Raw genomic sequence first — 27,951 nt, forward strand, 5'->3', positions numbered from 1 at the left:
GGGCGTTTTACCCTTGTGCCGACGCAGACTGCTGTTCACTTTGCTTTATCTCGCAGGGACTCGGGATATATCTCTGCATCTACTATTAGATTTACAAATTCATATGAGGACATGTTTTGCATTCATGTCCCACCGCATTCTTTAGGATCAAAGTGCAAACTGCTCTCTGCAGCATGGAAAAAGCACTGAGATACTTTGCTTACTTTACTTCAAACCAATCTTGTACCTAGGGGATCATCCTCTACTCCTCCTGTACTTCCTTAAGCAGTTGAATGATTAACTGTATACGATAGTAACACAAATGTATATCCAACTGCAAATATAATTACAAGAACTAAGCCGATGAATCCTTCCGAGTTAAGTACTGGCCATTACGGGTGTGTCACACACATAAAAACACTCAGCCACCATTTGGAGATCAGCTCTATCAATGGCTGAGATACTGAAGGAGTGCAAATCAAACACAGACACCTTATACAGAGATGATGTGTCTGATGACACATCCCATCATTTCTGTGTTGGGTGGGTAGAGGGCAGAGAAGGAACAATTTCTCTCTGGGGATTTAGAGGCTTTTCACTCCTGCAGAGCTTTATGACCATGATACGTCTCAGGGAACTATAATTAAGCTTCTGGGATGGGAAAGGGAAGGAAACAGTAGGTGGAGTCCTATGCTTGCTCAGAAATGTGGTATCATCGGGACCAAAGTGTGACGGTCCGTCCCCCAGCTGGAAGTTAGAGGTTACCAGGTCCACCACTCTCCCCGCTTTGATGGCTCTGCGGACATCTCAGGTCATACACAGGGACTGGGGGTTACATCTGTGGGGGTAAGAGCAAGAAGATTGCAGCTTCATCCTGAAGTGGGAGAACACGACAGGGAAACAGGGAGCTTAGATTCATGTTTGTCCTTGGAGATTGCTGAGAAGATGCACCCAGTTTGACTCTCCTCAAGCTGGTGGACTCTTTCAGGTTGAAGAAGGACAAGAAGGACATCGAGGTGCTTGAGCGGGTCCAAAGAAGGGCGACGAAGCTGGTGAGGGGCCTGGAGAGCAAGTCCTATGAGGAGCGGCTGAAGGAGCTGGGCTTGTTCAGCCTAGAGAAGAGGAGGCTCAGGGGTGACCTTATTGCTCTGTATAAGTACATTAAAGGAGGCTGTGGCGAGGTGGGGGTTGGCCTGTTCTCCCATGTGCCTGGTGACAGGACGAGGGGGAATGGGCTAAAGTTACGCCAGGGGAGTTTTAGGTTAGATGTTAGGAAGAATTTCTTTACTGAAAGGGTTGTGAGGCATTGGAACAGGCTGCCCAGGGAGGTGGTGGAGTCACCATCCCTGGAAGTCTTCAAAAGACGTTTAGATGTAGAGCTTAGGGATATGGTTTAGTGGGGACTGTTAGTTTTAGGTCAGAGGTTGGACTCGATGATCTTGAGGTCTCTTCCAACCTAGAAAATTCTGTGATTCTGTGATTCTGTGAAGAAGGTGAAAGGGATCAACCCGTAAAATGCTGTTTGTAACCCCAAAACATCAGCGTTAGCACTGAGCTCTCAGGGTGTGAGCGCTTACCACAGCCACCACGGAGGAGCCTGGCCCTCGTCACCATCAGATCCTTTCTGTAGTGGTCTGATGGGGAGCAACGTGCTGGAATTCAGGCCTGGCACACCAGAAGACATCCCTGGTCAGATAAACTAGCAGCCCAACACCTCCGTCCTGGCAGGACATGCTCCCATGAGCGCACACAAACCCACTGTGGGGTGAACCATCCATTCTGCCATATAGATGCAAGCTGAGCCAAGCACAGTTTAAGTGGAGAAGAGGAGGATTTAGGCAACGTGGATGAGGAGGATTTAGGCAGCGGAGGACAGGCAGCTCATTACATAAGAGAAGTTGCTGGGGAAGCAAGATGTCCCTGCAGACATCCCCTCCTCACTGACATCACACCCCATTTCCCAAATTCATCATCTCACTGCACAGGGCCGGGAAGTGAGTAACCACAGGAACATGACCTCTGCAGGACAATTATGAGAGCAATTAATAACGTGTTGGGGAGAGCCTGGTCATGCTGCTCCTGCCACCCCTCTAGTCCTGCTGCTGGTCTCCTTCACCAGCAACATGCTGTGGCTGCAGCTGCCTCTGCACTCATTTTAGGGCTTGCAACAGCATCAGCCACCTCACTGGGTCGTGGGAAGAGCATCATATTTATGTTTCAGGAGGGTGATTGCTGTGGTTCCCTTGCACATGCCACGTGCTCCATCTGAAAGCCACTTACAGCATCAAAGGGAGATGGCACTGCAGTTCTTGGGAACCCTAAGATCTTTACATCCCTAATTTTGGAAGTGCCAGGGACCTTCCCCTCTTGCTAATGAATGTGGCCACAGGGTTAGGATGTCCATGGTGTCCTAGGTGTCAGTCGCTGATTAGCAGGTGTCCTCAGAAGCGGCTCAACAAGTGCTCTGCGGAAAGGGACTTGTGTATGCAGCTGCGTTCAATTTTATTTTATTTTTAATGGTTCTTTTGAGATTTGTTATGCTGCGTAGGCACAGCAGTGTTGCACGAAGCTCTCACTTCTTGCAAACGCTGGAGGCTTTGCTAAATTGTAAGGTGATTCCTCTCTGCTATATGAGATGGGCTGCACAGGTTCGTGACTACAGAAAATAGTAAAAATTGTAGAGACTGAAATCTCAGAGAGTTCATCAGCTGGGCATGCAGTTTTCTGCCCTGGTGGCAGGTAGTAGGAGACACTGGTGAAATCTGGAGCAGCTCTGCCTCTGATATCAAACTTTCCTTGCAAACCACTGTAGAAGCAGCACAATTTGGGAAGACAGCAGCCTGCTAGGCTCGGTGTCACAGCTCACCGGTGATTTATAAACCACGGTGCATCCATCGGTCCGAGTCACTTACTCCTGAAATAATGGACTAGGGGAAAAAAAAAAAAAAGAAAGAAAGAAAGAAAGACCTGACCTTATGTGCAGGGAATGGCTGCTATTCCTGCTATTCAAGAAGCCAGCCATGAGTGGCTGAATCACGCAGCCTCAAGCTGCTGAGGAGTCACGCTCACGAGTTCCAGAGTATCAGGAAAATTACGGCATTGCCTCGGTGCCTTGTAACGATTATCTAATCGTGGTGCTTTCCTGGTGACTACAGGAAGTGGAGGGCAGTGCTAAGGTAGGCGCCAGGAGGATCTGGAGTTTGAATGAGGTGAAGTGCAGAGGACCCAGGACTCGGGTTTGGATGGGTCGGCCAAGATGGGCATTGCCTACAGGGCAGGAGGCACCCGAGGGGCTCGATCCACGGCTCTAACAGGAACAGTTTCTCTCCAAATCCATACCGAGCTACCTTAGTGGATGTTTATCAGCAGTGCATGACTCTGGTGGTGTTCCCCATTCCAAACCCTGTTTAAAACCTTCTCCCTCTGCTCTGAGGGGTCACTGCCGTCCTAAGGGGTGCAGCTTGCCCTGGCCCTGCTCCTTGCACGGAGCATTTCCCAACATTGCCTCCCCATGCAGCACAGAATTTCCCCTCCTATAAAGTCAGATAACGTCCTTGATAACCGTAGTTACTGGAAGTTACATAGCTCATTATGTCTGTAAAGTGTCTGGAGATTGTCCGATACAAACAGCTACGGCAGGGCGAAATATAATCGCGTTAGAAGTGTCCCAGGGTGAGTTCCCGTCTAGCTTAGCTGGTGACTCACCGAGGCTCTTTCCTGACGGTACACAATATCTGCTTTGGAATTTAAATAACCCAGTCTTGCCCCAGGTACAAACTGCTGCCACGATGATAAGGCTTCCCTGGGAACACCTGGCTGCACGTGGAGCCCGACAAACACAAGAGCCCATGAGTTAGCATGGGAAACATCCCTTGGGAAGGCTGTTTACCACCCCAGAGCATTAATTGCAGGAGTGCCGGGCCTTCTGACTCCCAAAAACACCGGAGGATCAAAAAGGGATGCTAGGAAAACCCACCACTGCCTCTCACCATTTCTTCACCCCCTGGTTAAGATGAAAGAGGACGGTGGAGAGCAGAGCTACTGAGCTGGGGCCGTGCCCAAACCCTCAGAGGCTGTGCAGGGGGGTGGGAAATGTTTTCACTGCCTTCCAGAAGCGTGGGAGCAGGCACAGAAGTGTGTGAGCTAATAGCAAACACACCCCAAGCAGCATCGCCCAGCTGCGAGCGTTTAACCCTGCACAGGGTCCTGTTATATGTTGCACGAGGGGGGTTGTTTTAGGAGGGCTGGTTTTGTCCTGCAAAAGCTGAGGCCGAGCAGGCTGTCTCGGGATGCTTTTGTGCTTCATCAGCTGCTCCCTCAGGCTCCTCTCCTCATGCAAGACCTTCCAGAGCCCTTCCAGGCTCTATGCAGCCCTAGGCTGTGTCCTAATGAAGGGAAGGAGCTGTAGGCAGTACCCGAAACCTAAGCAAAAGGGAGCATCCCCAGGCGGGTGGCACTCCATACTGAGAAACTAGCTAGCCTTGGAGGGAGGGAGAGAGAGGTCGGAGGCAGCTTGGTGCTTTTTCATTTATTTTCTGTGTTTTGCCAGCCATCCTCATTTAGTGGCTTTATTTTATCTACTGAGGTGGACTACACAGAGAACAAAAGGTGTTATGTTTGAGCAACAGCAGCAGGGGTGAAGACAAGCCAAGGAAATTGGTTAAAGCCACACTCAGCAGTCTCTTCTCACCACTCTGTACCATACACGCTTCTTTTTACACTAAGACCAGCCTGCAGGTTTTTAAATGGCCACATCCTCAGCCCTCTGGTAGCTGCTGTTAGAAATAATCTTTTCCATTACAAACCTGCCCAAAGCCCCCCAAAAAGAGTACATACCCCTTAGAAGATCTCATCACTTCACCCGCAGTCCTAGATGAGATGACAAGGGCTGCTGATACTGGGGAAATAAGGAGAGGTGATGGTGGAGAGCCTGCAATAATTGAAGGCTTCAGTGTTTCAATCGGGGTTATTTGCTGCAGGTGGGGTCCTGCGTGCTCAGGGCTCTGGCTGGGGCCACCAGCCCTATGTAAGAGCCAGTTCCCATCCAAATACACAATGCAGACAACGATTATGATGAAAAAAGGCTGATAGCCCTATTTTTAAAATTATTTTGGAAATGATGAATAGAGGTATATGTAGAGGAACTGTTCCTACTCGGCACCACGGGGTCTCTAAGCGCCAAGGTGTGGGGATGTGCTCATGGTCCTCGTGGATCCCCCCCCATAGCCCAGCTCCTGACACACTCAGCATCTTCCTCCAAGCAGAGGACAGAAATAACACTGGGACAGCCTCCCACTCGTTTTTGGAAACCAACCCCTTCATCATCATCATCATCATCAACCCAGTGCGGCGCTAAATCTGGGCACACGCAGCACTTGCACAGCCGGAGCCTCTGCATGAGGGGAGGAGGGCGAGGGCAAGTGTTTGCCCCAGTTCCCCATCTTCTGGGCTGACTAAAGGGACGAAGGGCTTAAAGTGTGCTTGTGGCTGGCTTCAGAGCACGGCTCATCTTTCTGCTGATCATAAAAAGCTCGCTGGTGCTCCACTGACTCCACGGGGAGAGGATCTCAGCCGTACCCAAAGCGCGCTACCCAAAGCAGCATCCCCGGGCGCGCTGCAACGTTACCCAAACATCGCTCATTTTGAGCTCCATTTGCCAAAGTGCTCACGCAGGTGACTAAGTGGGCAAGACGCTTAAATCCTGCCTTGCAGCCACTCATCCGACATCCTGCTTTGTCAGCCACGCGCACCGTTTGCTCTCCCAGCCTCGCTCGTCCCCGCGCAGCCCTATAAATAGATGGGAAGCATCGCTCAGCCGAGTTGTGGGGGCTGCTGCTATCTCTCCTGCTATCAATACAGCCTGCTGAGGGATGTTCCCCACTGATTAAGGTCTGGGAAAGCTGCTCCTAATTTGTCCTCTCCATTGAGGCACTTGTCAGCCCGTGGAGCTCGGTGGGAGCTCGCTGCAGGGACCGTGCCCTAGGCCAGGTCCTTCCAGCTGTGGGAGGATCAGGTAACCCTAGATTTAATCCTAAAGGTTGCTTGAACCTCAAGTCGTTTCACCATTCTTTTATTCCTGAAGGCCTCCTTTAGGGTTTCAGCTCGCTAGAGCTGAGCTGTGTGACCTGGAGTAGAGGAATTTAGAAGCCAAAGTGAGTTGTCTCTGACTGTCACTAAAATCTGGGGGATTTTGACAGTTTTCCATCCCAAAAAAAGCAAGCAGTTCCATGCACTTTACAGCAAAGTCTCCCATCCATAAGGGACTTCCTGACACCACCCTAAAAAACCCACACACAATCTTGTATTGCTTTTGGAGAAATTGAGCAAAGCAAAAAATTACTTGCAACAAATGAGAACGAGGCTAAATTTTGCAGGTTTGTCCATTCCTCCTCGCCCCCACATCTGTTTCCTTATCTGCACGCGGGTACAAATTTGTTGGTTCATTTATCTGGATCGTGAACTGATGCCCTTTGAACTACAAAAGCCTTGTACGTTGAATAATATTTCCCTGTCAATAACTGCCAAAAGCTGCAAGGAATAAAATTTCCTTCTCTGCCAGAAGCCACACGGTGTTATTTTGAGTGATTCCACGGGAGCCTGAAAGCAGACGTAGAACTGCACAGAGTGCTTCAATTAGTTTATAAACATCTTTTGTGCATTTAAATTTCTACTGCATTTTTCTACTGCAACCTTTTATTTCCTTTTTCCTACCAATCACAAGAAATTTGACTGTCAGAATCCTGTTTCTGCCCCTAATCTAAGGCATTTTCAAATTATTTGGCCTTTGGGAAGAAACACGAGGAAAATAATTGTTGATTTTAGGTGTCCCGAAGGGTGATTTGCTGCCTTGTGAAAAACGTGCCCATGATCCCAAGGCGTTGAAAATTGGAGAGATTAAATAAAAAAACAAACATCTGAACTGGGCGAAGAGCTGTAAAAACTTGCAAGGAGGGTATTTTTCAGCAAGGTGAGGACGAACAAACAAAGATTTCTCCCCGGCACTTCCCGGGGGCATTGGCCACCAGCAGCGCGCTCTGCTCTCCGCGGCGCCTTATCGAGAGCATTCCTGCCTGCCCTGTTTGTCACAGGAACCGGCCCGGAGTGGAAGTGCCCTGGCAGCCAATGACGGGTTCGGGGTAATTGGGAAAGGCAGGTGGAGCAGGTAAGTCACCCCTAGGCAGGAAGGTATAAAAGATACTCGGATCGCAGCGGCGCGGCCACTCGGGCGCAGGGAGCTGGGTAGGGCGCTGCTCTCGCCCGACCTGCCCCGCTGGGAGAGAAATCAGAAAGCTGCCGGGAGCTGAAATGCCAGAAGAAGGCTTGAAAATAAAAAGCCTCCGAGCCTAAGCCTATCCTCTGGAAAGAAGACTCTTCAGGGGTAGAAAGCAAGAGCCCCGAACATGCTTTGCTCCTTCTAACTGCCCTCTGACCAGGTATTTATAGCCTTTAATCTGCCCTACGCCTCTTGACTTGCTGTCTGCTCGGTAGCGCTAAATTCAAGATACCGTTGGGGTTTATGTTACAGGACGGGGCTGGCCACGCTCTGAGCCGCGTGGTGGCTTTTGTCTGACTTGATGGCATGGAAAGAAGTTTTTCTCAAAGTTGCTGAGAGGTGGAAAGTACCTTCCTTGGGTCTGAAGCCGAGCAAGTGTGGCTGTCCCCAATGGTTTAGGGTTTTTGGGTGGTGTTCCCAAAGTTTCTGGCAAGCCCAGCTTGTCAGCGGTGTAAACAGCTGAGGAAGAGCAGTGTGGCCATGGGAGCCTGAACAGTTAAAGATATTGCCTTGTATTAAAATATTCATGTGATCATCTAGTTAAAAAAATGAATAAATAAGCCCAGCTGAAAAGAAAACCAGGCTTTAGTAGCACAGCAGTGGTGTCCAGGAGAAATTGTGGATCCCGTGCTCGCTGCTGCCCAAACCCAAGTTAATTTTCTGCCTCTCAGTGCTGCAGCAGCACACTGACAGACAGACAGGCTTCCCAGGGATGGCTTTGCACTGCCCTTCCCCATCTCTGCTGTCCCCTGCTCTTGGTTTTTCCCCAGTTCAAGCCAGCTGCCTGTGCCGTGTCTCATCACGTTGACTCATCACGCCAAGATAAACACGAGCAGGTTCCAAATTTATCAAAACCAGCGCGTATTTGTGGTGTCACGATCATCTCGAGCAAAGGGAAGGCAGGGGCAAAAGCTCGTCTCTTCATTTAAGAGCACTTAAGTTTACTGTCGGGATGCTGCCATAGTAAAAATCCCCACTGAGCATCTTTTTTGACTAGGGTATGAAATTGGGGTGTGTGCAATCACAGGCTCCCTTTTTGTGAGGTTACCTTCAGCTCTGAGGCTTGCTGCTTGTAATTTCTCCACGCCGAGGGCCTGCACAGACCCGGACATGGGGGATAGAGGGCTGCACGACAGAAGATTTTAGTAAAAACCTGAAAAGCAACAACAACAAAAAAAAACAAACGAGGCTTTCCTGTGTCTCTGCACCAACCAGGGCTTGGATTTGTGATTCATCAGAATCTGTCAGATTGTGCCAAATAAAAAAAGGCATGGTGATCCAGGAACAAAAAAAAAAAAAAAAAAAGGCAAAAATACAAACCAAAATTTACAAAACAAATATTATAGCTTGCTGAAAAGTGCAGGTAGTCTGACTGCGACTTAAAATTTAACTTGAGGAGGAGCCTCGTTTAGAAGAGAAAAAGAAAAACACTTAAGGCAAGAGCGGCTTTAACCAAAAGCAAAGTTTTCTTCCATAGGTGTAGTCTGGGTACATTAGGTTGGCTTGGCTCTTGCTGTGATGGGAGAGGTGAGAATCCTTCGTCCTTACATAACGGAGAGATTTCTGTGCCGTGGTAGCAATACGCAGAATTGCTGATGCCTTGAATTAGCCTTTTTTTTTTTGCTCAAGACACAGCGTGCAGCCTGTGCTGCTAAGCCTCGGCTGGATCGAGTGGAGAGCTGTAATTACAGCAGCAATCTGAACGTCTCTGACTTGTCTTGGGAGATTTACCGGTGACAAAGAATCAAGCCCAGCCAGTTCAGTGACACAGCCCCAGAAAATGCTCCCCGGGCAGGCAGCACCGCGGCCATCGCCGCGAATTTCCTGCAGCTAAACGCTTGCTTGCAGGCTCGGTATCGGAAAGGCCACGCGTCTGATAGCAGGACGCAGGCAAGGCAGCGTTTCTGGGCTGGAGAACTGGCATCCAAGGTTATAAACTGGCATCCAAGCTCGCTGGAAGGGCTGGGGTAACTCGGTTGTAAATCAATTTGGTGCAACCGGCGGGCGAGCCGCCCAGCTCCGCGCCCCTGCTTGCAGAAAGCAGCTGGCAGCACGCAGCAGGGCTCGGGGTGCCCGGCACTCCCCCAGGGCTGAGGGCAGGGACAGAAGTTTGCTTTCCTACGGAAAATGCAGCAACAAGGAAACGCCGGAGAATTCCCCCTGCTCCGGCACAAAGGCCATTTCCTCCAACGGTTCCCGTCTTGCTGTGTCACGGTGACAGAGGATGGGACACATTTTTGCAAAAAAATTACGTTTTCTCCCTTCCCTCCGGTCCCGCTGCTGCCTGGAAGACTTCAGATCCCTCTGTGCATCACCAGCACAGCATCGTTGGGTGGTGCCTGGCTCAGAGAGCCACGATTCGGCACCCAAAGCTCCGTCTGAGCGCACTGAGAGCATCACCACCCCTCCGCTACCCCCCCAACTGAACAGTGTTATCTGTCTCTTAGGCCTTGCTCATGCTGCCACCATAATATCTGAGTGCCTCCCAGCCTAGTGGACTGCTCTCGTGAGGTCCCTGCTCGACCTCATGGAGTCCTCTGCTCTCCTCCCTGCCCAGGTGTCGGGGAGCACCGGCTGGGGTAGGTTTTTGTGCGTTTTCTCTGCCCAGAGCGAGGCACTTTTGGGGAAGGACTGCAGCCGTCTCTCATGCCAAGGGGGATTCTGGTGGAAAGGCTTTGGCTGGACGGTGGACTTTTGGCTGGACTGCTGCTTGCTTGCTTCTTGGCAGGTTGTTCGCCTTGGGCATGCAGCTTCCAACAGGCTGCGTGTTGTTCTCGCCTCTAGCAGGGGTCTCTTCCAGGCTCAGGACGCAGCAGAAGCCGTGAACTTGCTCTTCGGTCCTCCTATGGGGTTAAGGATGAGGATGGTGATGGGTGTTTTTGCATGGTTTAAAACTAAAGGGGTGTTTTTTTTTTTCTTCTCTTCCAGAGTCTCCCAGGGCTCTCGTTATCTCCCCGGGCACCGTCATGTCGTGTTTCACCCAGCTGTGGCACTCCAGCACCCCGGACTCGCCCACCAGCCCCGTCCCCGCCTCTCCAAATGAAGCCCCCATCCCCATCAGCCCCATCGTTATCACCTCCCCAGGGGACAGCAAGAGGAAAGCCAGGTCCCCCACCGACAAGCCGGGCTCTCCAAACCCAACCTCCCCGAAGCCGACCTCCCCCGTCGAATGTTCCATTTGCTTCAACACCTACGACAACACCTTCAAGACGCCCAAACTGCTCCAATGCTCCCACGTTTTCTGCCTGGAGTGCGTGGCCCGCCTGAGCAAAGGGCTGCCCCCAAACCACCCCGAGGACCAGCTCCCCTGCCCCTTCTGCCGCCAGCTGACCAGCATCCCTCTGGAAGGCGTCCCGGCTCTCGAGACCAGCAAGGAGCTCCTGGCCACGCTACCCCCTGAGCTGCAGCAGGAGAAGGTGCTGTGGATGGAGGGGACCAAGCTCTGCTGCCGCCGGTCCTCCGACGACCCCGAGAACCCCGACTCGTGCATCTCCATCGACGTCGCCATGAGCAAACCCGAAAGCCCGGAGGCTCCCCCGACGGGGCTGGCGGGGAGGCTGTCCCGCTGCGACATGTGCGACGACTGGAAGCGCATCGTCCTCCTCTCGGCCCTCATCATCATCCTCTTCTGCATCATCCTGTGGCCGGTGCAGTGCGCCCTGAAGACGGGGAACCTCCGCTGCTTCACCAGGACTGTGGCGATGAGCAGGCCGGAATACCTCCCCCCGAAACACACCACGGCAGCCCCAGCCGTCACGCAGATCCCTTTCCAGTAGCAGCCCAGCGAGGAGGCACTTTGGGGAGGCAGGAGCAGGGCTCGCTGCCTGGCAGCATCCCTCGCCGTGCCTGCACACCCCAAGGTCTCCACACTCGTTCCGTGGCTGCGCTTGGGTGCAGGCACCCTCTTCCAAGAGCTCTGCTGAAACCCGTGCCTGCCAAGCTGTCTCTGGCCCAGAAACGCTCTCAGGAGCTGTCAGCATCCCTCTGCCAACTCTCCATGGGAACCAGAGCCTCGAAAGCTGTTGCAAAGGTGCGGTGGGCGACGGATGCACTTCTAGGACTGCTCACCCGGAGAGGCGCAGGGGCCTTGGCTGGATACCAGATGACAGTGGGTATAGTTCCTTCCACCTCCCTTGGGGAATAAAGGGCTGTTTCTTTTTGCAAACCCAAGGATCTACATGCTTATTCCTGCGAGGAGCTGGGTTTGGGAGAGTAAAGACATGTCAGAGTTGTACAAGCAGGTGAGGAGTAGCCTTATCCCACAGCCTTGAAACATTTCAGTTGTGCATTGGGTGCTGGAGGTGTTAAATGCTGCCTCCTGCTGACAAAACCCATCCATCCCCACCGCTCACCGGAGCTGTTACCGCCGGGACGAGCTTAGGCACTGCTGAAATTGTGAACAGAAGAGAGTAGCATTTATTTTATTTATTTTTTTCCTCCCAGAAGGTGCTTAAAAATCACTCATCCCTTACCTGGAAGGATGAGCGCGCCCAGGGTGAGCTCTGCTAGGCACACCAGCACGATGCTGCCCCTCAGTGAGCTTCATTCACGCCTCTCCCAGGCAAATCCTTGCCAAAATGACAGAAGCTCCAGCTTCTGACAGCTTTACCCTCCTAATCTCAAAAGGTGTCAGTATTAAGACACGGGCCAGTTGCTTACACGATATTTTTATTTAAAGCAGTGATTTTCCGACAGTGATTAACAAAGGTCTTCGTGAAGAAGGCGGCTTACAATTAAATCTTGTTTATTCAAACACATGGATGTAAGACAGGATTGTTTGCAAGTACCATACGTGTATGTATTAAATTATGTTTTCTACGACGCGAGGTGTCAATTTGTAGCATTTACTCCACATTTTCCCCTCTTACTTGCAGTTGGAGGTGCCCGCTCAGCAGTGCCGGGTCTGACACCTCTGGAAGTTCATACTCACTGCCATCGAGGTGGTGTTGTCCCAGATGCAGCTGCCCCTGTAATTCCCTGATTTAACCTGAAAAAGGAGACGCTGCCAGGGCTGCTCATCCTTTGCTTCTTGCCAGCTGGATGAAAGATGTTTCCAGTCTCGCTTTGCAGCAAAGCTGGTTTGAAATAAAAAAAAAAAGAAAAAAAAAGAAAAAAAAAGGCCAAAGCAACGGCAGAAATAACCCAAGTCTGTCGTTATGCAAACCTGCTGCTGGGCTGCAGGTGGGATTATCTGTGCCAGCCACACGGCTGCAGAACCCCCCCAGGCACTGCAGCAGCCACCAGAGGCACTGGGCTTGAGAGGGATTCTCCCTGCCCGTTCCCCGGTGCTCGCTATCTTCCCAGCACCAACTTCAGGGTGTTCCTGGGAAAGGCAGATTTAAGGCAGAGGAGGCACTTCCATTTTACACGGGGTGCATTGGAAAGCCCAGCAAATTGATGCTAAGCAGCAAAAGTGCTTTGCCGTGCACATCTTGGTTGGCGCTCAGTCCCACTGATGAGACCTAAGGGCAGGCGAGAGGGAAATAATATCTTCAGCTCAACAGCCTCATAAAATCTGTCGTGGTGGCAAACTGAGCACAGAGATGTTCTCACAGCTCCGGCTATTCCTAGCAGTCTGTCGCAGCATCCTTCTGGGGACTGTCCCTCTGCACTTCCCCTCCTCACCGCCTACTGAGGAAGAAGGGCTGAAGGTCTAGCTCACACGCAGCCGAACCTCACACTCATGCATAGTCAAAAGGAAGGATCAAAGCAGGTGGAAACAGGCCCCCAAGCAGTATTTTTGGGGTTAGGAGACATCCCTGCTGTCCACACCACTCGATGCTCCGTCGCTTTCCCAAAGAGCAAAGCGCTTAGAAAGAAAGAAACCAGAAATAAAAAGCCTTGAGAATATTCAACATTTATTAAAAGTGCAATAAAAATAAACAGTTCTCCCGTCCCTGTGACCAGGGAGCAGGAAGACCAGCCAGGAAATACAGCCAAGGTTGTCATTGTGCTTTTGTTCAACCCCTTCTGCTCAGCCAGGGGAGCCAGCACCCTGGGCACCAGTGCCCCGGCACGCAGGGGGCCGCACGTCTGCCCTCTTCCAGGCACCTAGGAGGACACCAGCATCGTCCCCACTCATGCTCCAGAGCTTCAGGCACTGGCACTCAAGCCCAAAACTCCCCAGAGAGCACTTTCAGTCCCTGGTGCATCCTGCAAAAAGGGGGTTCTTTGGCAGGGCTAGTTGCAGACCTCAGGGCCGGAACGGCGGGGAGCCCTGGGAGTCACAAGTCGAGATTTAATCAACAGAGCTGGAATATTCCACTCAATAACACACGTCTTCACGGCATTGGTCAAGTCACAAGCGCTCCTACAGCACCCCTACTCCGCAGACACAGCACTTGCCTTGTGGGACGGTTGCAAGGGGAAAAAAAGAGCTCATACAGCAAGGTAACGGCAGAGCTGCGTCCAACTCAGAGGGGCCCAGCTCAAGTTCAGCTCAAGTCTAGCATCCTACGCTGTGTTACTCGCTCGGGGGTGGCTAAAAGCACAGTGCACAGCCAAAGCTGCTTTCCTACTCTTCAGCACCCTTCAGCTAGGTGGGATCTCCCAGAGCTCAACGTTCGGACCTGCACCAGGGTGGAGATGCCCCCCTCCGGCCCTGGTTCTGCTCCAAAAACCGAGCTCCGTGGGCTCTCAGGCACGCGCACACCCTCCTGCTGCACGGTGGCAGCAGGGATGCCCGGGGTGCTTTGGCAGGCTTGCATAGAAAGCTAGAACTGGGACAACCCAAAAGAAGCGTGAGGAGAAGAATCAGAGGCACGGATAGACGGGGCAAGGCCGTGCTCCCTCCTCCTCACCTCCACAGGCAGCGAAGTTACTCCAGGAATGAGCCGAGAGCCACTCCTAGCTTGGAAATGATCGACCTAATGAAAACATCCGAGTGCACTAATACTTTGCTAACGCCCTAAACGGGCAACCCTGGGAAAGCTCCTAAGCAAACAGTCGTTTCCATTCCTTTAACGATTTGCGTGTAAAAAATAAGAATCTTAAATTAAAAAAAAAAAAATTAAAACTGAGCCTTGATGCCCAACGAATGTCCAGAGGCACTTCCACATAAATATCAACCTACTGATACAGGGGAGACCGGGAGAAGATCCTTCTCGAGAATAAGTTAGGTCAAGGCATGTTCTTAAGGCGCAGGCTCTGCTTGCTTCTTGCAGCCAGCTTCTGAACTCCTTGCTGAATCCAAGGTGCTAGGGGAAGGCAAAAAGGGCAAAAAACCATTGTCCGCAGTTGCAGCACGTGGAAAGGGTGGACGTAAACACCATCAATCCTGCAGGCCGAGACAAGAAGGAAGAAAGAGGGCAGGGTTTATAACCGAGGGAAGGGGATGGGGATGGCACAGAACTGAGACACTATCGGCATGCTAAGTCCCTCTGACTTGTTTCCAGTGCCTGCCAGCTCCCCGAGCCCGAAAAGCAGACCTCTCCCTTGCAGTACAGGTAGCATTTTTATTAAAACGAGCACGTTTGCCTACTGAGATCTCCCCACCCCATTTCGCCCTGGCCACAGCCGCGTCTTTAGGCTCTGTCAAGCTTCATCAGAGCACGTTTGGCTTCCCTGGTGTGAACAGGGAGCTGTGCGTGTGCTGAGCTGAAGGCTGGGGTGAGAGGTGAGGTAAAGGGATGGCAGTGACACTCGGTTAACCACGGGAAGCATTCCTACCTGGGCAGCCTCCGTACAGCTCACCTCCGACTCTTTATCGCCCCGTGTTACTCATCCCTGAAACCTTGGGGCTTTTGATGTTGAGGTTCTCGTAGACGGAAGCTGATTCATCATCCACCCTGTCAGGACACAAAGCCTTGTCATGCACGGCCTGGGCTTTGGATCCTTGCCCAGGGGCAGGTGGCCGGTCGGAAGCGGGGAATGGCCCAGCCAAGCTCCCTTTCTCCCTCCCTGGCCCTGACACTGGTTTGGGGCCCTGTTCTCTCGTCCTCTGGCTCAGCTGTCCCTCCGAGGTGTGAATCCAGCTGGGGAGTAGAGCCTTGAGCCTTCCTCTGCGTGCCAGCCTTGCAAGGGTGCAACCTTCCTGCAGGATCAGTGCACACAGTTCCTGTTTTGTTTTTCCCTATTCTTTTTTTCTGCATACCCAATTCTCTGGATTTTCCAAAATCTAACGGAAGGGAAGTGTCAGACTGGGTGTTAGGAAAAGGTTTTTCACCGAGAGCACTGGCAGAGGGACATGGTCACGGCCCTGAGCCCTTCAGGGTTTGAGAAGTGTTTGGACAACGCTCTCAGACACATGGTCTGATTTTTGGGTGGTCCTGCGTGGAGCCAGGATATGGACCTGATGGTCCTCGTGGCTCTCCTCCAGCTCGGGATATTCTGTTATTCTCTGACAGGGACACTACAAAGCAGCTCTGAGCACCTCTAGAGCCAATCTGACACCCAGCACCCAACTCAGGGGATGCCTGGAGCTGGCAGGACTGGCCGTTTGGAGCTCCTTAACTCCATCCCTCACACTCCTCCCTGCCATCATTTACGCAGAGCTCCAGTTTCAAAGCCAAACCCTTGAAGCAGGACCCAGAGGACTTCTCTTTTCTTCCTCCAGGTTTTGCTGTAAAACTCCCCGGGTGGCTGCGATGCTGTTCCGCTCCCTAGCAGCGCAGAGCTAAGGCTGTGGGGCTGCAGGCATCGAAGGCTGGGTTTTTATTTCCCCCTTTCCTTTCCAAAGCCTGTGCAAAACTCCAAGACAGGAGGCGGGTGGGCTGCTCGCAGCATGCTGACAGCGTGGTGGGATCACCTGCTTATTTTGAGGCACTGCCATCTGCCAGCCAGGAACAGGCTGGCAAGGGGTGGCTACTGGGGACTACTCTGCAGCTATTCTCCTGCTGCTACGGGAATTTTTAGACCCAGCAGAGACACCCAGCTTACACAGACTGAGCCCGTGGCGAAGGAGGCTGCCCTTTGGCTCGGCCTTTTTCCATAGGAGAGTAGCCGATATTCAAGTAGTCTCGCTCTTTCCTTTTATTCCTCTGAAAGAGAAGGCAGAGACATTAAAACCCCGGTCAGAGCTGAGGCAGAAGAAAAGCCCTACAGCATCCCGAAGCCAGCAGGGAGCAGTGGGTGCAGGATTTTTGTCCCAGTCCGAAGGTGGCAGGGGAAGCGGTCGCGGTGCCTGGTGTGCACCACGGTCTGCCCCTGGATTTCCAACCAAGCTGAACAGGACTCACCTGTTCCTCTTCCAACCTCTTCTGCTCAGCCTCAATGAACTGCTGGACTGCCATGTAAACGAACTTGTACTGTGCCTCCGTCTGCACCATGCCCGAGCGCTGCCTGCGTACCATCTGGATAGTTTTGGGGATGTCGATATCGCAGTCCAAGCCTGCTCGAGGTGAGAGAGGGAGATTTGAGGGAGCGGCAATGGGGTTGAAAAAATGATTCATGCTTGTGTGGTTTAAGAAATAGGCTCCTAATGGCCCCTGGAGAAGACTCAGAGCTGCCCACGGAGAGTGCTGCAATAGCGCTGGGGCGTCAGGTAAGGGTGGCAGCCCTCCCATCCAGAAGGGTTTAGGGGACTCCTCTCCAAAAGGGCTTCTGGAATTACGTGCCAGTAAGAGAGGGCTGCCCAGGAAACCTTGAAATGCTGGCCCCATTGATGCCAAAAAGGAAATTCTCCCAAAAGAATAGCCCATGTGCACGCCCACTACTTGGGGCTGGGGCACAGCTCAGCACTGCAGGGATGGAGCAACATTTCTTGGCTCACAGGCTACAAAAGCCCCTCTCACCCCACATGCAGACCTGTCCTGTGTCCAAAACGAGTAAAACCCACTGCTGGGAGATCGTGGACCCGCTGCTTGCACAAGAGCAGGGTTATCCCCTAAGAGGGCAGGGTCAGGCAAACAGTGGAAGCCACGAGGTGTGCACTGGGCCGTACCTTGCCTGTGGATAATATCCACCAGAATGTCTATCACGATGATGGTGCCTGTGCGTCCTATTCCAGCACTGGAGAGAGAAAAGGAAAAACAACTGCAGGAGGAGCCTTTGCCCTGTTGATTGTCGCAGCTCCCACAGTCAGCCCCATCCCTGGTCCATCCCAGATGGATTTGGACGAACCCACCACCAGTTTGTGTGATAACCCAGCTGTGAGTAATGAAAGGAAGAGACACGAGGTTCCCCTTCCCCATGGCACTGCCCCGCTGGCTCGTACCTGCAGTGCACTATGATCGGCCCCGTGTCAGGAATGCTTCGCTGTGCCCGGTTCACTTGGTCCAGAAAGCTGAGAACCCCTCCCGGCTCGTTGGGCACCCCGTGGTCCGGCCAGCTGAAATACTGATAGTGCTTCACCACCCGGGGACGCTCGTCCTGCGGGGAGCAGAGACCCACCGCCTGGTCAGGACACCCCTTCCTTCCCTTCTGCTTAACAAAACCGGGGCAAAACGGCCCAGAACTTCAGCACTGGGTAAAAATCCCCGGGGTCTCTCAGCTCCAGGGCTTTCAAACAGCATGGGGACAGCAGCAGGGGACTCACCCTGTCCGTGCGCGCGATCTCCAGCTCCCGCAGGTAGTAGCCCTGGGCCTCGCGCTCGCTCACGTTGCGCACGCAGATGCAGCCGTACTCCTTGGCGCAGCCCTTGTCTGGCCAGTAGCGGAAACATTTGTTCTGCAGCAACGTGGGAGAGATGCTCGTTAGTGGGGAGCTGGGGAGGGACCCCCGAACGCCTCGCTGGGGACGTTGCTGCGCTCCGTGAGCAGCCCCAGGGTGAAGGTTTAAGGGGAACCACACGTTTCCTCGAGCTGTGCTGGGAAGGGGCAGTTCTAGAAGTGTTGCTTCATGGAATTCCTCTCCCCTTTTGCAAAAGCAGAGCTGTCCCAGCGGGGCTTGAAAGGCAACTTTCCTCCCTTACACAGCCTGTGACTCCCTCCCCTGTAAGGTCCCCATCGTTACAGGCAGGGACCTGCAGCTGTCCAGGCAGGATAATGCACTCAGGTTGACCACCCAAGATTATTTCATTACTGATTCCACTTCACGTGCTCACACAAGCCCCTGCTAAGCACCCAGCCTGGCTCTGCACCACCCTTTCAAGCTCTGAAGGGCTGGCTTTGGGACTACTCCCTGCATCCAGCCTCACAGGCTGGCACGCAACGTAGGTGACATTCAGGCTTGGTGGCGGTGCTCACCCTGCCCCGCTCCACTTCCTTGGTTGTCATCACGATGACGTGGCTGTTCTCTTGGTACACCATGGTCCAGAAGTCGTTCACGGTGGTCTGCAGGCAGCCCTGGGTGGCTATGTAGATCTTGCAGTGCTCTGAGTTCCTTCCATCCTCAGGGATGCTCTGAGGAGCAAAGGGGAAGGGGGAAGAAAAGCCAACGAGACCAGAGTGAGGGATTGAGAATAGTTTAGCAGCAAAGCCAGCACACCTTGCCGGGCAGGATTTCTGAGCTAGGTGATTCTCCTCCACTCGCTGCCCTCGTGGACAGGAGCCGCTCCCATCACCAGCTTCAGCAGAAGCTGATGTCCCCAACAAATAGTGCCAGCTCACCACCAGGGGCTTCGTACTGAGCTGTAAGACACATTTCTGAGCATGCACTCAAGCCACCTGGCAGCTGCAGAAGCTGGCTGGGATGAAGCAACCATGAAGATTTCCCTAAGGCTGGTGCTAAAATGCCTCGGCGCTGCTGGAAATACACCTCCGGGCAGCTCTTCGCTTTCAGGTGACAATTATAATTTGACCTCAGAGATAATGGCAAGTGACAGAGTCTGGGTCAGTCCCCTGGGACCTCCTGAGCAGGTAAGGACAGGAGGGGATCGAGATCAACTCTTGGATGAGGGCAAATAGGACTTGGTAGAACGGTGAGATCCCTTGGGGATACAGCAGAAAAACCCTGACCCTGGGGATGCAGATGGCTCCTGACAAGCTGCTCCCTCCAGATTTACACCAGTGCTGCATCCCCACACCAGCAGCGGGGTGAAGACAGCCCCCCCATGCTGCCCTCCCTTCCCCAGGTACCTTGATGTAGTTGGCGTTGATGTAGTCAGACCCAGGCACGCTCTCGTCCACGTCTCGGAGCGCCACCCGCGTGGTGTCGACTGGAAGAGAAGAGTCCGGAGTGAGCAGGGAAAGCAGCAGCCTCCAGCATCTCTTTTGGAGACTCTGTCTCTGTGTGACTTTGGAGCTGCACTCGAGCTCCATGAAACAAGCTCCCAGCACCAAGTGGATAGCGATGCACTGATTTCCCAAGCAAAAGGGTAACAAAGGGGATGGAGAAGGCCACGAGCTACCCAGACCACTCCCATGGGACACAGCACACCTCTGTCCAGCTCAGCTATGATCAGAAAGCTCTGCTGGGTTAACTAGCCCTGGAGAAAAAAAAAACAAGCCTATATTCAGCGTCTCCTTACAGGGAAGGATGTTCTTGTAGCGATTCTTCGCCTTGTTCTCGGGTCGTTGTCCCTCCTTCCTGGGGTAGAGGAGCTTGCACTCCTGCTGCTGCAGCATCTGTGGGGCAAATCACACAAAACAAATTGTTCTGGGTAGAAAAGGGGCTCGGAGGCTCTCTCGGATAACTGCTTGGCTTCCCAATGCTACAAAGAGCAGAGTGGAGGCAGGAGAGGGCAGGGAGCCAGGATGCAGCCTGGTGGGGGAGCTAACTGGGGGAGAAGGCACAGACCTCTGCAGGATGAAGAAGGAGAAACTGCCTCAGAAATAGAAAAAACAAGGAAAAAAAGGGACCAGGAAGCAACTCAGTTAAACACAGAGAACGGGGAAAGGAGCAACAGCACCACAAAGAGCTCTTCAGTGGGGAACCACAGCACTGCCATGCAGGGATGACATTCTTCACTCGTAGGTACCAGTGGGACAGAGCACAGCTGCATCCCATACCTCAAACTCCTCCCAGAAGCCCTGCTTGGCCTTCTCGCTGTGATCTGCCATTTTGTTCAGCTCCTTCACCCTGTTCTCGATGTTGGCCGCGTTGATGCGCGTGGCATTGAATGGCTGAAAGACAGATGGAGACGGAAAAGAAATCAATGTAAAGAACGGGAAGACAGATCTTGTCCCTTGAAAAATCAGTTCCTGAATCCCAGGGGGTTCAGGCAGGAGCTGGGTCCATCCCCGAGATCTTTGTGGCAGTGGAGAGCCCGGACAAGAGGGAGAAGTGGCCAGCAGAAGGTGCTGGGGCAGACACGTGCACTCACTCAGGAGCTTGCACAAGCTCCAAACCAACACCTACGTGCTACAGCAGCTGTTACCTGCTTGAGATGAACCACGGCTCCAGATTTCTCCACCATGGGGTTCTTCTTATAGTGCTCCACCAGGTCCGTGAGCGTGTCAAACCTCTCTCCTCCTCCCACGTCGTACTTCCCATCTGGCTGCAGGAGGGCGACAGAAGCACGGTGAGACTCGAAGGTGCCGGGTCACCCACCCGGGGAGGACAGCACATGGCCCACCTGGTAGTGGATCATCACGTGGGTGACGTGGGGTTTCCTGTCCCCCGTCTCCATCTTATCCTCGTTTGTCAGCACCGACAGCACGAAGTCTCCCGGTTTGCTCTGGCTCTCCCGCACCAGAAAGCTGCCCGGCTTCCCCTTCTCCGTCAGAAGTTTCTCTGCCTCTTTGCCAGTGAGGTGCCCGTGGTACCACCTGGAGAGCAGCGTTAGAGAGGAAAGTCAGCTCGGGAAGGTGCAAGAGCTGCACTGGCTGCTTGGGAAGATGCTGGTGGGACACCACCTCTGTGCTCCCGGTCCGGCTGCTCGCCCCCCTGGCATCACCAGATGGAGTGATTTTAGAAGTGACGTCCCTCTAACGCTTTACAATGCCACATCGATACCTTGGCCTGAGGCTGGAAGAGGCAGGATTTTGCTCAGCCCTCCAGCCAAACATGAAATGGCATCAGGAGGTTGAACCACCACGGACAGTGAGCATTAGGGATCCATCCTCACCTAGGTCACCTAGGGATTCGTGGTGGAGCAGTAAGAAACATGATTCTGGTGGTTCTTACTGGAAGGTAGCTATGTTTTCCTCTATTTTTTTTTAATATTGAAGACAAATACAATGCTTGGAGCCAGTAGGCTGTTCCAAACAGACAGCACAGCCAGTGCTGACCAGGAGCAAGAGGCTTTGATGCAGTTTGGGAACAATTTTTGCACAGGTTCTCCTTGCTGTGGTCAGTGCCATCAGTCATCAGTCAGCGATGCTGAGCCTTTCAAATCCCCCTCCCAGCCATGCCAAGCCTGGCTGGGAAGACCTTTAAAGAGCAAAATCCCTTCCTGCAGGCCTGAGGTCTGCACAGGAGCAGGATGGAGCAGCGCTGAGGTGGCTCAGTACTGCTTATGGCACTGCTGCTGTTCAGGGCCACGTCTCGGAAATGCTACGATCCTGACGCATCCCGCTATATTCTGACACCACCGTCATTTCTTATATTTAGAGGACTTGGAGCCTTTTCCCTCTCCTCTCCCCAGTGCTGTTGGATGTGTGGTCTGGAGCACAGACCTTTCTGGAGCTCCTTTGCCAAGCCAGCGTCTTCTTGGCGGCAGAGCAGGGGGAAACCCAGCCGAAGGGGCTTTCCACTTCTCCGCAGCTTCTTCTAACGTGAGTGGCTGCCCGGCTGCTGCCCACTGGGATTTGGGACTAGCAGCAAAAACCCATGAGCTGGAGGGGATTCCCAGTGCCCCGGCTCTCATCAGAGAGCACAGCTCACCTCTCCGAGGTGGGGTCCTGGCAGTTGAGGGGGTATTTCAGCTCGATGACGTTGCTGTTCTTCTCCCGCAGCAGCCCCTGCTGCTCGGTGTAGTACTGCACCAGCTCCGCAAGGGTGGCAAACTTCTCCCCTCCGTACAGGTCATAGTAATCCCCCGTGTTCTGGATCTTAATGTGCGTCACCTCGTCGTTCCTCCTGTGGATGGGAGGCAAACAAGGCTATAAGGGGGGCAGAATGGAAACCAGGAGGAATGCCTGGCTTCCAGCTGCACCATGAGCTCCCTGCTCACGCGGGTGCTGCTACAGGTATGGGAGCACCTCGGCCCCGTTTTCAGCCAAGGTTTTTCAGCCAAGGATGGACTCAGCACCTCCAAACCTCCCAGCCTTATCTGCTTCCCAGCCAGCCTGTAGAGAAGAGGTGAAAAATTCATTCCCTGCCTTCCCCTCTGCTTCCTGCACCACTTATCCTCTTGGCCAGATGAGGCTGCCACCTCGCTCTGTTTACAACAAACCATATTCTACATAAGGGAGCGCTTGCTGTCATCTAAATAGCTCTAAAAAAACAAGAGGCAGAAAAAAAATCACCCATATTTGGCCTGGTATTCAGAAACCCTTTAAACTACAGAAAGGGTTAATGTTTCCTCTCTCCAGTGATGCCCCTCAGGGAATATGGGGAGGTCTGGGGGGTGCCTTTATCAGCCTCCCCCCTCTGAAGGCCACCCCAACCTTCCTGAGAAGCAGGGTAATTGCGTTTTAAATGCAATCAGCAGCAGTCCCCCCCCAGCCCAGCAGCCAGGGCTGGAAGCCCGTGGCTTGATGGACGAGCCGGGTCAGGGAGATTTGTAAATCTGGGCAAATTTCTCATTTTCTTCACCGTGCCGAGCTGCTCCCAGCCTCTCTCAATTTGTTGCCAAAGCAACCACGACGGCGAGATGCAGGAGACCCGAGGTGGTGCGAGCAAGCCTATCAGGTCGGCCAGAAAAGCCGTTTCATGAAGTGTGAAATTAGAAATGCTACGGCGGTCTGTGCACAAGGTTAAATGGAAGAACGAGCTCTCCCAGCTGCGGTACCGCTCCCCGTTTCTGCAGCAGAGGGCACGGCCCCACGCAGGGCCCCAGAGCTGTGGCTGCCTTTAGGTACCTCCTGCCAGGGATTCTGCAACCTCCACATGCCTCAAGGGTTTTAATAGCCACCAATTTTGCCTTCTGAGGGGCTTATTTGTTCTAGGGCCAAGCAGATTAAACACTGACTGCCCACTGAGATGTCCTAGAGCGCGAGAGACGAGAGGAGGCCAAGGTGGAGCTGGGCAATGGGATCTCTGTGTGCCGAGCCTCTTAGACCCCACAAAAGCACTGGCAGCCCCTCGTACCATCCCCTGGGACTGCCTTTTGCAGAGACACGGCCTGAGGCCAGCAGCACTCATAGCCACATTCGAGGCACAGTGTCACAAGGTCCTTCCCAAAACGCTGCCCTGACAGATGGCCCCAACCCCATGCGCTCCGTCCCAGCTGCTAGCGAGGACCTCGTCAGCGTGTAACCCCTAATTGCACTTAGTGCTCACGCAGCTCTTCTTGGATGCTTCGTTTGGCTCGGGTTGGGATCGAGGTGACTTCCAATTAGCAGCACCCCAGGGGACATGACCAGCCGAGCGTGAACACAGACCGCATCCACAGCGCTACCATCACCCCACAGCGGGGCAAAACCAGCAAGGGGCTGACAAACGGGGCCTGAGCTGTGAAAAATCGGCATCTGGGCCTCAACCGGGCACTCTGCCCCTGGTGGCAAGGTTTTGGAGACTGGCCCGAGCCATGTACAGGACGGGAAGCACCGCGTGAGACGTGGTTATCTCGTCCTGGCCCATCTGCTGAGCTCGGCCTAGCACCTCGCTTCAACCACCGCATCGTCGCGGCCTCCAGAGCTTGGCAGCGTTTGCATCTAGGGCACGAGCAGAGCTCACCAGATGGAAACGAGAACTGGCAGGGAAATTGAGAAGCCGCAGGAGGAGCTGGCACATGGCTTCGGCCAGCAGCCGGGCCTGGATGAAGCTGTGCTCGTGCCTCTTGGCCTGAGGCTCCCCAGTTCCCCGCGTCCCAGCCCCATCGCAGACCGACAAAGGCTCGGTTCACAGAGCCACCCCCACGGCCTTCGAGCACTTGGGGGATGAAAAGCAGGGGAATAATCAGGGTCATTCATCCCACCAGCCCCCAAGGTCAGGCTAAGCACAAAGGGCATTCATCGGCTCCCCTCTCCCTCCTTTTCTTCTCGCAGACCTCGCGTCACCTCTGCAGCCCCAAACGGGGCAGCACTGGGCTCCGCACCAGCAGCATCCACGATGCTGTGCCCTCAGCGTGCTGAATGGTGAAAGAAAGCACAAAAAGACACCCGAGCACCCAGCTGCCTTGTGCCGGAGGGCTCGACTGCTCCGAACAGCTTTGTACAAGGATGTTGTGCTGTTTGGTCACAGCCACCAACATCTTGGACGGCTTCAGAGGCAAGCAAAAGCTGCCTCTGTCCCCAGCAAAGCTTCTGCGTGCTATCAGAGCAGATTACCATCCTCTCCAGGCTTTCAGCAGAGAGCTGTGTTAGTCCTAGAGAAACAGGGAATTGAGCAGTTGCATCTTCACCTTCGCTATGCAACAGGCAATTTGCAACCCAGAGAGAAAAAGAGAGGAGCTCGTGCTCAATCTCCCAGCAAGTCGTAGAAAAACTAGAAGCTGAGACACCCCTGCCAGTCCCACGCTTCCCACAAGATGCCCATCCTCGCTTCAGCACCTTACTTCAGCCTTGCTTCACCCCTCTGACACGTCCTCAGCAAAGGAAACATGTCCCAGCTCCATCCCAGCTCTGCTCTGTGCCATCTTCAATGCAGGAACTCAAGTGCCTGTTAGTATTCAGGAGCGAGTTGGCACCACATGCGGGATAATTTGGAAAAAATAATTCACTGCCACTCAACGCTATGAGCTCTAAAATGAAAACTGTTGCCCAAACCCATCCAATGTGCAATTTAAATACAAAATGAGAACATTTGTTGAATTGCTGCCTTTAGTTTACAATAAGCAGCAGAGTGGTTATTCCTGTCACAGTGCAAATAAGACCAGTTTTTCACGAACAGCACAACTCCTCCCTAGATATCCGGGAGTTTCCTGATCCAAAATATTCCAACTTGAGAATTTGAGTCTAACGTTTTCAGTCGCACTGCACTGCCCACCAGTGCAGATGCAGTCTGCTCTTCTTTATAACGAAGTACAGTCAAGGACTTGGAAAAAACAAAACAAACAAACAAAAAAAACAACCCTACCAAACAGACTTTTTTTTTTTTAATCACTGAAGGCGGAACCACCTCAAACGTCAGAAATACATTTCTCTGCATCCCAAGGAGTCTTTTTCAGTCATGTGCTTTTCCTGCCTGCGTCAGACAGAAGACCTAGAGCTTCACAGCCAACATATATGACCCCTCTGATAAGATGCAAAAAGCAGCCCAAAAAAACCCAAACTGAACAATCCACTTCCAAATAAATTCCAGCCACTCCAAGACAAAGGCTCAATGTAGCTGTCGGAGGAGAAGATGCTTTCTTAAGAGAAGAGAGGCCTTGTGATGAAAGCACTAGGCTAAGACACGATGATCTGGTGCTGTCGAGTACCTCCTGAGCAAGGACTTTCAAAGTAAGCCAGGATCCGTCATCTCTTTCCCAGCTGTACCACAAAGACCAGCGCTTCCTTTCGCTGGCTGGCCTAGCTTGGGAAAAGCAGCATCAGCCCTATCTCTCCCTAAATATTTGCACAGCCTCACAGGGCCTAAATCGGGTTGGTAGGTGCTGTTAGGACGAGACACAAAGACAAGTGCTTTAGAAAAGAGCCTCTCGCAAGCCTCCGTCCATTTTTCTCCAGACTCAGCCTTCTTCCTCTGCTGCATCTGGATTGCCTGCAGGCAGCGACTCAACCAACACAACCCGCCTGTGGTATTGATTTAGTCCTTTTTGTGGAGCACATACTCAACAGGACAAAAAATCTTCCTTCATTGCATGTCTTAACCTGTGTCCACAGTGCGTTTGTACATGCCTTTTAGAAAAAAAAAAGGGGAAAAAAAAGAACAAAATCCAGTCCATTTAAACATCAGAATGCTCGATGGAAGAGTTAATAGGGAAGCTGCTCTGGGAGAGCACAGCTCTAACACGATTTCGTTACCAGAAGCACACTTTGCACTGCATCCCATGAGCAAGGATGGGAACTGTTCCCATAAAACACGACCCAGTGACCAAGTGAGCAGCGTCTCCTCGAGATGGTTCCTAAATGTCCTGGCATCCTCATCTCTGTTGTGCCCACAGGCCAAGCACTGCTTGGGCAAACTTTCAGGATGCCTCCTCCTTTTGTTCAAGCTCCTTACCCAGCCGTGGCCAGGTCCGAGCTGTCTGATTTTCTGGGCTTAGGCAGCACTGAAATACCTCCAGAAAGCAGAGCTGCAGCGGCTGCACGGAACAAAACGAGACAGCTTGCATGTAGGCACAGTGCTTAGTACTGCTGCCGTACTCGGGATGACTTCTGCATCACCTCCACCTCCAGCCCAAGCTGCATCCTCCCCCCCTACTGATGAGCTCCACATGTTTGCAAGGCAAAAAAAAAAACAAAGCCTTGAGAGCACCAGCTGCTGTAATGGAAAAGGCTGAAAGGGTACAAAGGGCTAAAGAAAGGAAGGCGAATTAGACACGGAACTTCACGGAAACCTCCTCGTAACTTCTGCAGTGCTATTCCCCAGCTCCTCTTCTGGATACGCACCAGCACACGGGTCAGCTGGTGGGTGGTCTGCTCAGCCAACGCTCCAGCGCCTGCTTTCTTTGCAGCCCACAGCCTCTCTCATTAAGCTGCCTTTCCCCTCGCTGGCTCTCAGAAACCCTTGGAGGAGCTGGAAGGAGGGCGAGAGAAGAGGAAGAGGTTTTGCTTGCTCCCCCAAGAGCACTCTCACCCACCAAGACGTTTATTTTAGGTGTTGTTTCAAAGATATCTGTATTGTTCCTTTGTAAGCCTTTCATTATTTTTTTTTTGAAAGTTTTTTTTTTTTGGGGGCATGTATTGCCCTGTCCAGATGTGATTCTAGGTGAGAATAACACCACACTGTCCCTGTATGTGCGTAATGTAACAGAGAAAGGCTCTCCAGCTTTCTGAGCCCTTAAATCTGCTCACTGTGTACTCTATCAGATGCTTTGGGGAATTAGAGCTGCAACACCTCTGCAGGTGTCTCGGGGCCATCGATTTCAGTGAGACAAGAGCACGTTGCTCAGATGAAGTATAAGCAAAATCACTCCCTAACCAGGACGACGGGACAACCCCTGCCTCAAGTGTCAGGCCAGAGTGATGGCACGAGCCGGGGAGGGGTTTACTTGTAGGTAAAAGCAGTCGCTGAACATAAATTCTTTCCTCGTCTTCAATTCATGATGCCTCTAAGCTTTGTGTCACGTACGGTGTTTCCAGGAAGGCACGTGAAACGTGTCACGGCTGTGGGTTGCTGAGAACTGTGAGAACCGGTCAGACTTTCCACCAGGGTACAGCACGAGTGGGCTGGGGCGCTACGGGTCGGTGGCACGGCGTTAGGGCACGCCGTGCTGCTCTGCCCCCTGCTCTTCACGATTGAAGGGCAGTAGCTTTGAGTTTTTTACGACCGAAATGATGCTGTCATTAAATATTTACTGCCACACAAGGATCACCCAGTGGTAGGAAGTGGCCCAGCCCCCCCATAACCTGCTGCAGCGAGGGGTAAAGAGATAAAAGCACCAATAACGCTGCTCTGGGGCTCCCCGGGGGAGGCAGCGGGCTGGGACAGGGGGAAGGTGACAAACCACAGCAGCAGCAACGTGCGTGGTCTTCTCCTGAGTCACGGGATGGGGCTGAGGGACAGAAACTCTGCCAAGCCGTGGCGTGACTCCCCGGCAGAAGGCACCAGCCCAGCAATGCAGGCGTGGGCACGACTCGCCCGGCAGAGCGATTGACTCTGCTAATTCGGGGTAATTAGGCTGCTGGCTGGGGATCTGCCCACGTCACGACACCGCTGCACAGGCAAAACC

General features: G+C 52.9%; 2 protein-coding genes and 1 long non-coding RNA gene across 5 annotated transcripts in view; 1 reads left to right on the forward strand and 2 right to left on the reverse strand.

The window, feature by feature from the left end:
- Positions 1 to 418: 418 nt before the first annotated feature.
- On the reverse strand, positions 419 to 5,045 carry LOC137843333 (uncharacterized). Of its 2 annotated transcripts, none has more exons than XR_011089457.1 (2): positions 4,816 to 5,045; positions 419 to 817 (listed from the first exon to the last, which is right to left on the reverse strand). It is a non-coding gene; the product is annotated as an uncharacterized lncRNA (long non-coding RNA). The 2 variants fall into 2 exon arrangements; XR_011089456.1 differs by lacking the exon at positions 419 to 817 and adding an exon at positions 2,953 to 3,609 and having other exon boundaries at positions 4,816 to 4,892.
- Positions 5,046 to 7,097: 2,052 nt separating this feature from the next.
- RNF223 (ring finger protein 223) lies at positions 7,098 to 12,071 on the forward strand. 2 transcript variants are annotated; one of them, XM_068658463.1, is made up of 2 exons: positions 7,098 to 7,412; positions 10,181 to 12,071. In XM_068658463.1, exon 2 carries the CDS (start codon positions 10,219 to 10,221, stop codon positions 11,026 to 11,028), a length of 810 nt encoding a protein of 269 aa, XP_068514564.1. In that variant the 5' UTR covers positions 7,098 to 7,412; positions 10,181 to 10,218; the 3' UTR covers positions 11,029 to 12,071. The 2 variants fall into 2 exon arrangements, with proteins under 2 accessions (XP_068514564.1, XP_068514563.1); XM_068658462.1 differs by lacking the exon at positions 7,098 to 7,412 and adding an exon at positions 8,154 to 9,831.
- A 1,022-nt stretch (positions 12,072 to 13,093) lies between these two features.
- The window catches only part of LOC137843331 (tyrosine-protein phosphatase non-receptor type 11-like), a 36,747-nt gene continuing 21,889 nt past the window's right edge, over positions 13,094 to 27,951 (reverse strand). Inside the window, exons 3-16 of the mRNA XM_068658461.1 lie at positions 21,897 to 22,091; positions 20,647 to 20,839; positions 20,449 to 20,568; positions 20,081 to 20,194; positions 19,600 to 19,696; positions 19,208 to 19,287; positions 18,377 to 18,532; positions 17,727 to 17,858; positions 17,406 to 17,560; positions 17,133 to 17,200; positions 16,429 to 16,580; positions 16,130 to 16,230; positions 14,921 to 15,039; positions 13,094 to 14,528 (exon numbers count right to left, since the gene is read on the reverse strand). Coding sequence (XP_068514562.1) covers positions 14,955 to 15,039; positions 16,130 to 16,230; positions 16,429 to 16,580; positions 17,133 to 17,200; positions 17,406 to 17,560; positions 17,727 to 17,858; positions 18,377 to 18,532; positions 19,208 to 19,287; positions 19,600 to 19,696; positions 20,081 to 20,194; positions 20,449 to 20,568; positions 20,647 to 20,839; positions 21,897 to 22,091 — 1,648 coding nt within the window. The 3' untranslated portion in view covers positions 13,094 to 14,528; positions 14,921 to 14,954. The remainder of the gene's footprint in view (positions 14,529 to 14,920; positions 15,040 to 16,129; positions 16,231 to 16,428; positions 16,581 to 17,132; positions 17,201 to 17,405; positions 17,561 to 17,726; positions 17,859 to 18,376; positions 18,533 to 19,207; positions 19,288 to 19,599; positions 19,697 to 20,080; positions 20,195 to 20,448; positions 20,569 to 20,646; positions 20,840 to 21,896; positions 22,092 to 27,951) is intronic.

This window comes from Anas acuta, chromosome 22 (genome assembly GCF_963932015.1).
Source record: "Anas acuta chromosome 22, bAnaAcu1.1, whole genome shotgun sequence".
In the NCBI taxonomy this organism is placed as follows: Eukaryota; Metazoa; Chordata; class Aves; order Anseriformes; family Anatidae; genus Anas; species Anas acuta.